Raw genomic sequence first — 8,212 nt, 5'->3', positions numbered from 1 at the left:
CCCCCCCCCCCCCCCCCTCTCTCTTTGTATATATTATATGCTTTTAGTGGGTGGAGGGTCCAACCCTTCTTCATTCCCAAACTTTATCATAAAACCCTTATTTACATTCAAAACTATATATTAGTTCCTAATTATAAGATTGTGATACTTCCCGTCCAATTTTCTTTTCATTTTTCGTTCTATTGGGTCCTACGACTATTGCAACATTGAAATGACATAAATCTGAAGTAATTAGGTGTTTGGTGAATCTCAAATTTATTTCATATCTGTCTTTTCGGTTGACATCATTTTTGTTGTCGTTTGTCACTTTTTTGTCACTCCCATCACTTCCTAAATTCTTTTTTTAATTTAACCATGGTTTGTTTTACCATTTATTTTGGTATTTTCTCTATATCTATTTTTTTTAATAATATCTAGCACACTATTGGGCTTCATGTAAAGCCCAACGGTACAATCATGCGTGATAATGGTCGGAGCCTGAAAGCGCTTTTATTTTTATTTTTTGAAATAAAAAAAAATAAAATAAAAATAAACTAATTATTAGACAAATCGAGGATTATCGCTTTTAATTTCATTAAATTGGATACAAACTTAAAATAACATCAGTTTGATTTTCACTATTTTTAATAGAAAATGGTGTAAGAATCTTTATAAACTCCATAATTCTAATTAAATAAAAATTTACAAAAAAATAATAATAATAATAATTGAATGCAAAAATTAATTATGGGATAATTTTACTAAAATTCATCAACTTCAACCCAAAAAAGGTTTTAATATTGTTTACTCTTAAATTTTATTAATTTTATATCATATATATCTTTTATAATGAAGTGAATGCTAGATAATATTTTTTAACGATAGATCGAGAATTTTATTAAATAATTAAAATTAACATTGAAAATTTAAAATTTGTTTTGCATCGGGGATACACCCATCAGACCCATCGTTAACCGTCCGTTTGAAAATTTCTTTTTAAAGTAAAAAATTTTCCTAGGAAAAATGGTAAGAGACAATTTGGATTGAAGATTTTTTTTAGATTCTAAAAGTTTGGGTTGGTTGGATTAATAGAATTTTTTCACAGCCTAATCCCAACCCAACACTCAACCTTTTTAATTTTTTTTAAAAAAAATTTATTTATCCACTATTCATAATTATTTGATTTAATTTTAGAAAAAAGAGGCTAAAAGATCACCAAATTATCACACTCGAAGAGTTGTAACATGTTAACATTGTATATATATTTAAATAAATAAATTAGGTCGATGGAAAATATTAGCATTGATTATATTAGAAAATAATATAGGTTTTAATCCACATCCAACGGAAAATGAAAGGTGGCATAAAGAAAAACATGAAATGCGAGAAAAATAAATAAATAAAGACATGGCGAATCTTAAGATCATGAAACCCTAGAGCAGACAGCCATTTGATATGTCCGATTCTTCCAGTGCTCTAAACCGTATCATTCCTGCAAGTTTGAAAACCCTAAGAACCTTAAATATGAACTACAAAAATAGTTGCTTTATTTATGTAAAAGTACAATAATACCCTTTTTCTTACGTCGTTGGGAGTCCCAGAAACCGACCCAGCTGCGGAATTTGGAATGTACCTTGCCCACTGTTGTGACAACGTTAACTTATTTCGAAGGAATTAAGAAAATAAATGATTAGAAAAAATAATAATAAATTACGTTTTTTGCTGCGGCACTGAATGCTTCTCGATGTGGGATTTCTGGGTTGGCAGCTTTGATGCGTTGAATCTCCTCCCTAACACAACAATATATTGTCAAGAAGACTACTAACAATTTTTTTTTTTTTTTTTTTTTTTTATTCCTTTTCTGCTTAATCAATGAACTGTTCTTACTTCATGAAACAATTGTAAGCTGATGGGAGTCTGTGTTTCTTCTCCGGAGCTGCAAAAAAATAAAATAAAATAAAAATAAAATAAGAACACTTTCGATGTTTTAATTACTTCTTTGTTTCAAAAAATACGGTTAAACTTTTCAATAATATCCTTAAACTTTCAAAAAAAAAAAGAAAAATGTCCGTCATTCATTTTGAATGGAAATCGATAGTATTTTAATAGTTTAAATACTCCTGAGCTTTTAAAACTCACATATACCTTTCAAGTTTTTTAAAGAGTTCAAAAATAAATTTAAATTTAAGGATAGTAATATGTTTACAAAATAATAAAAATAACATTAACCAACTTTATCTTTATTATAAAAAATTTAAAATATTCTTACGGTTAATATATTAATGAAAATCGTCTATCGACATCTTTTAAATTATCTATAAACGTTTTAAGGATTTTTGAAAAGTTTATGAATATTTTTTAAACGTTGTACTAACGGTGAATGTATTTTTGAATTTTTAAAAAATCGAAAGATGGTTATCTAATTACTTGATTTGTTTGAAACTTCTAGGGTGTTTTTGAAACACATTAAAAATTTAAAGAAAGTATTAATTGTTTTAATTTAAAACTAGTATTTTTAAAAGTTTATGGGTATTTTTGAGATACAATAAAAATTGAAATATATTTTTTTATTCTTTTTTTATTCATCCTAGTCTATTTAAAATCTTATTTTTGTTTTTGAAATTTAACAATGAACTCAAATATTTTCTTTAAGATTCATGAATAAAAATTTAATCTTGGATGGATTATATTAAGAACAACTTGAATTAGTAATAGAACAGTAAAACATACGTTTGACAACAAAATTTGGAGAGGGAGGTTCATTTGGCATTGAAGACGATGACGACGATGTAGACGATATCGATGCACCCTTTCGAGTATCATAAGAGAAGCCAACCTGAGGCTGATTGTAACAAGATGAATATCAATTAGTTTGATCATTGAAAAATTATCAATATCACTCTAACTATTTGTGGAGGTCACCTGAAAAGTGAGAGGATGATGATCAATGCGTTGGCCTTGTAAAGGTGGTCTTGTGCTCAAAAACGACAGATTACTACAATTACCACATTTCACTGTCACTGTCTCCAACAAACGTCTGCATGGTATCCCAACCTTCCAAACCCAACAAAATCCAACCATATTTAGCCATCAAACTCAAATTTAGCTTGTGGTTTTTCTTTTGGTTTCTCCAAAAGTCCTCACGCTAATGGACTCCAACAATACTCTTCTCGAGCAAACTAGGATTGAGTTATCTATCCGTCTAGCACTATCCAGACAACCCCTTTTCTCTAGAACACATTGGTAATCTAATAGGGTTTTACCACGGATGTTCAGTCATAGAGGCTCGGGGAGGATTGTTAGAGTCCTATGTTAGCTAATTGAAGAAAAAATCATGGGTATATAAATAAAAGACACGATCATCAAAAGGAAAGCCATGAACACGTATACTCAATTGAGTAAAGACGAGAGAAGGTTACCGCGAGAAGAGTGTTGCAAAAGTTGCATTTGACATAACAAAGATGGTCATTTGGTTGAACCAAATCCATGGAGGATTTGTCTTGGGAGCTGCTCATTAATGTTTGAGAGAAGGAGAATTGTGGGCAAGGAAGGTTTGGTTGAGCTAAGGCAAGGGTTTTAGCATAATGAAGAGATGAGAAGTGGGTCTGTTGAGGAAGGGCTGCTTTTGTGGGTGCAATGCTAAAAATGGAACCTTGATAAAGAAAAGGGCTAAAAGCACGCAGGTTGTTTTTTAAACAAGGCATTGCCATGAATGATACGTCCATTCCTAGTTGCCAAACATGGTAATAATACCATTCTTCCACTTCAAATCTTCACCTTTCTATACTTGTATAATTGTACTTGGTAATGTCCTTGGCTAGGGTATGTAAGTATCAATGCGTGTTTCTCTTTTGCCTTTGCCTTTGCCCACCAGATTCCTTCAAACTTCTTCCACTACAAACCACTTCATTCTGCATGGTTTTGTTTTGTAACGTTTTTACACAATGCCCCGTTAGATCTATTGTCACCTCAAACTTTGTACCCATTTTTGAGAATCTTTTGATTTGACATTGATCGCTTTCGGATGATGGGTGTTTTGGAGCGTGAATCCAAGATTAGGATGTAACTGATTGTCACCTACGAGAGTTGAGTTAGGAGTGTCCTTTCAAACTGATCCATTCTCCAACTTGATTAACCCTAGTAGAGAGAATAACCTGGTTGTTAGTGATGACTAAAGATATAGACTACTATGTTGAGGGCTGAGAGACTATTATAGAGGATTGGGACAAGTGAGCGATGGATTAAATGAGATGGATAGTTGAAGGTGGAAGGAGACGAGGGGGTCAGGACGATGAGATGAACGATTAAAGATGGAAGGGGAAGGGAAAAAGTTGGGAGCCCAAGGTGAAAGTGATGGCTACGAAGATAGAAAGTGAAAATGAAGGACAACGAGATGGATATATGTATTGGTGTGCTAACGTGTGAAGGAGATATCGAGTGAAGATTTGAAACCCTAATCTTAAAATTTCTATAATCTAATTGTTTTGAGGAAAAAATCCAAACGCTTATCGAAGAGGCTTTTATTTGAAATCAATATGACAATAATAATGGTGAGACCATCTAACTATGCTTAGGAACAAATCTTTCTATCTGATTTCTAAGAATGACGATGAAAAGAAATTGGGATGTAAGGGAGTATTTGAATTTTAAAGGAAAATTAAAAAAAAAAAAAACTTTTTATTATTATTTATTTATTTTTTTAAAATTTAATGAGTTTGTTCAATAGGCATGTTCTATGCCTGCCCACATTCTTGTAAGTCAAACTGCTACAACTTTGATGTCAAATCAGTCAAAGTATCACATTTTCCCTATAATGTTAGTAGTCTTTGGATTTTTTAGTCCTTTTATAATTATATATAGGCTGAAGTAATAAATAAATAAATATATATATATTTATAAATTTATAAATTTTTTAATAATATCTTCACCTTAAAAAAAAAATGAATGAAAAACATGAATTCTCTTCAATTTTCTTTTAAGAATTCAAAAATACCTTTATCGTTAAAACTATGTTTAAAAAATACTCGTAAAATTTTGAAAGTAGCATTAACACCCTTTATCTTTATAAAAAAATGTTTAAAAAAATCTTTACCGTCAATATATAGACGAAAATCGTTTATCAACACCTTATAGATTCTTTTCGTTATTTTTGGAAATTCATGCATATTTTTAAAACATCCTAATGGTGAATGTATTTTTGATTTATTTAAAAAATGTTTAAATGTGTTTTTAAAAAAGTTTGAGAGATATTATTAACGAAACTTTCTAAAGAAATATAATCTTTAGGCAGATATTGTAAACATCTGGTCGTTGTAGTATAGTGGTAAGTATTCCCGCCTGTCACGCGGGTGACCCGGGTTCGATCCCCGGCAACGGCGCTAATGTTTTTGCCTTTTTTTTTTTTCTTTCTTTCTCCAAAAAAAAAAGGAAAAAGAAAAAAGAAAACCCCGCGCCATAATTAACGAATGGAGGGAACAATATGAATCCAGAATTGAAGGATTCGTAATTTTTGTGTTCACCCTTCTTGTTCGATACATCTCTCTGTCTTTGCTAAAGACTCGAATGGACCAAACCCTATTTGAACCTCATTCTCCACCGATTCCAATCATTTCATTTTCAGTCGATGATAAAGCAGGGGAGCGCTGTGGAGGCATTAGAAGCAGTGGAACCGCTTAGAGTTTGATTTTCCTTTACCCTGCATCTTTCGATTTAGTTTTCAATTATTGATCTCATGTTTGTGTTGATAATGTTCTAGTGTTGCTCTTCTCTATTAGAGATCTTCTTGTTGCTTGCTTTTAATTAACTGTTATCTCTTCAAGTATAAAGCATGTGATGCATATTGGTACCGTGAATCGGTTCTGTTTGGAACTCTATTCTTTACTTTCTGACACGGTCGCCTGGTCCTAGCGAAAAGAATTTTGTTTTCCCACGTGGCTCGATATGACTACAGAAAGTTACTCAAAAGAATGCAATAATTGAGATTCAAGTTAGGATTGGGAAGGGATGGCCTTAATCCATTGAGGGGGCGTTTGGAGCAAGAAGTGAAGTTATTTAATCTTGAGTTGTTTAGCTTCGGGAGTTAACTAATCTGAGGAATTATTTAATCTGTGTTTGGGGTGAATTTGGAGGTGTGGAGTCAACCATTTTATTCCTTCACTTCTCTATTTGATATATTGATGAGGTAGTGATAAGTTTCTGAGCTAATCTTGACGTGTTGAAGGTGTGAGCCTATAGTTTTGAAGTGGGGTGTGAAGTGAAGTTAGTCTTTGTCATGTCAAATGCAATTTTGATTGGATAATCATGAATGTTGGAGTCAACTTATGTGCACTGCAGCAATATCGAAGGACAACTGCGGTAGTGAACAGACATTTGGCGTTGAAAAACTAAACAAATACTTGACATCTTAGGTAGACAACATTTAAAGTCTCAACCCGTGACTTTTACTCTCTTCGACCACCAAGCTGGTTCATTGTGGTTCATGTCAAATGTATTGAAACTCACATGATCCATTGCATTAAGAATTATCTATATGAGAAATTAAGCATTCAATGATTCAAATCAACAATGAGATTTTTGGGGATGAGACTTAATGTCTTTGGTAGCTAAGTTAATGCCTCAAATGGCATAAAGTCATCGTTTGTATTGGAAGATCGATTATTAAAAGCCATATTTGGTATTCAAATATCCACTTAAAAGGAAATCAGGAAAGAAATACCAATAAGAAATAGGGTTTGAGTTATTGAGGCGAGATGGACCTATTCCTCAGAGGAATTAACACAGGACAAGTAATCCAAAGGTGGCCCCGTAATGTTGTTTCATCCAATATGGTATGTTCTTTGTTGTCAAAGTGTAGGGAGTCAATATCACTTGCCTTTTTAGTCTCTACTGTTTGAACACCCTTTTTAGAAATTGTATGAACTGGGTTTGACAATGCTACTAAGGATAATATCATACATTTATCTGTGGGCAAAGGGTTAGAAAACACGGCAGAACTCTCTTGATGAATAGAGGAAAGGATTTGCTCCGGAAATTCGGCCACATCCCCTCGATAAGATAATAAAGAAAAGGAAAAAGGTGCATCTGCGGGCCTTGTCAAATTTTGTAGCTTATTTTTGGTCAACTATTTTGTAATTAATTATTCTTGGTGCAGTTTTTTATTTGCTACTTTCATTGGGGACTTTTCTCTTCTTTTATAACTCCGACCATATTAGTTAGAACCGATGTCTCTTGTTAAAAAAAAAAATGTAGAAAGGAACAAAGGGAACTAGAAAGGAATAAGTTCCCATTTGTGCCCTTGGTATCGTGAGGGAAATGCACACATGCAAATCTCAAATGCAATTTAGTTCCTTTGTGCTAAACATTAAACAGGCCTGAGATACGGAAATGGATGTTATTTTTGGAACTATGTCTTGAGTCATTCAAATGGTTAAGATGATCTTCGTTTTGTGTTAACTAGAATCTAAAAGACTTCTTGTTTGTTTTGGGGATATTTCAAAGCATGAACTGATTTGAAGTTTCTCTACTTCAAACATTTCAGTTTTCTCAACTATTCTTTCCATTAGTTTAGTTGGAAAAAGGAACCTGTCGGCTGTCATCAACTTTAGTCTGAGGGAATATGTCAATGCATCTTGGACGCAACAAATACAAGTGTCCTGAAGAACATTGGAGGATGCTCATTATTTCCGCTGTAGGACACCGCCATATGGCATCTTTTTTTTATCATCCAATTCAGATTCTGATGTTTCAGATAGCATTCACATATTGATTATCAGAGAAATTGATTGGGACCATTGAGGCGCTCTACTTGCCAATTGTATGGTTCAAAATTTGGTAAGGTAAATCAAGCATGTCAACCAAGCAGAGGAGAGGAGGTATTGGTACGTAGATACATGTACCTTTAGAGACCCAGTTGCTAATCAATACCCTTTCTCCATCTCTATCAACTCAGCTTAATAGAATTGTGTGAACTTGTATCCGGATTTGCATTTATTATCACTCATGTTCAGACCTGATCAGTCTGAGTTGACAATAAATAGCTGTATGCAGAGATATAGACTAGCAAGAAGAGAGTGGCGTGCACCAAATCTAGTGCAGAGGATTCTTTTTCAATGTAAGAGACCAACTCAATGTGTTTATGGTAAAATGAACAGAATTCCTTGTAGCAGAATAAAATCATAACCAAATATTCTTCTCTTCCCCTTTTTATGTAGCTTTTTTTTTTTTTTTTTTTTTT

The 8,212-nt window shown here is 32.8% G+C and overlaps 1 protein-coding gene, 1 long non-coding RNA gene and 1 other non-coding gene across 4 annotated transcripts in view; 2 read left to right on the top strand and 1 right to left on the bottom strand.

Moving 5' to 3' along the window:
* Window positions 1–1,318: 1,318 nt before the first annotated feature.
* On the bottom strand, window positions 1,319–3,538 carry LOC111458487 (protein CRABS CLAW-like). Of its 2 annotated transcripts, none has more exons than XM_023101195.1 (7): window positions 3,399–3,538; window positions 2,902–3,033; window positions 2,710–2,821; window positions 1,867–1,915; window positions 1,694–1,769; window positions 1,564–1,620; window positions 1,319–1,471 (listed from the first exon to the last, which is right to left on the bottom strand). In XM_023101195.1, exons 1-7 carry the CDS (start codon window positions 3,492–3,494, stop codon window positions 1,466–1,468), a joined length of 528 nt encoding a protein of 175 aa, XP_022956963.1. In that variant the 5' UTR covers window positions 3,495–3,538; the 3' UTR covers window positions 1,319–1,465. The 2 variants fall into 2 exon arrangements, with proteins under 2 accessions (XP_022956963.1, XP_022956962.1); XM_023101194.1 differs by having other exon boundaries at window positions 1,329–1,471; window positions 1,552–1,620.
* A 1,747-nt stretch (window positions 3,539–5,285) lies between these two features.
* TRNAD-GUC lies at window positions 5,286–5,357 on the top strand. The gene has a single exon. It is a non-coding gene; the product is annotated as a tRNA-Asp (tRNA).
* Window positions 5,358–5,406: 49 nt separating this feature from the next.
* Window positions 5,407–8,212, top strand: part of LOC111458488 — a 3,627-nt gene continuing 821 nt past the window's right edge. Inside the window, exon 1 of the long non-coding RNA XR_002713129.1 lies at window positions 5,407–8,089. This is a non-coding gene — a long non-coding RNA (uncharacterized LOC111458488). The remainder of the gene's footprint in view (window positions 8,090–8,212) is intronic.

The sequence above is a fragment of the Cucurbita moschata genome, unplaced genomic scaffold, assembly GCF_002738365.1.
Source record: "Cucurbita moschata cultivar Rifu unplaced genomic scaffold, Cmos_1.0 Cmo_Scf00021, whole genome shotgun sequence".
Classification (NCBI taxonomy): domain Eukaryota; kingdom Viridiplantae; phylum Streptophyta; class Magnoliopsida; order Cucurbitales; family Cucurbitaceae; genus Cucurbita; species Cucurbita moschata.
The sequence above is the reverse complement of the archived record's forward strand: the minus strand, read 5'-3'. Positions and strand labels throughout refer to the sequence as shown.

Coding starts and splice junctions, on each gene's coding strand:
- LOC111458487 (XM_023101194.1), bottom strand. CDS start 3,494: ATGAGCAGCTCCCAAGACAAATCCTCCATGGATTTGGTTCAACCAAAT. Junction 1,770..1,866: donor GCTTACAATTGTTTCATGAA/GTAAGAACAGTT, acceptor TTGTTGTGTTAG/GGAGGAGATTCAACGCATCA. Junction 1,621..1,693: donor TCAGTGCCGCAGCAAAAAAC/GTAATTTATTAT, acceptor TTGTCACAACAG/TGGGCAAGGTACATTCCAAA.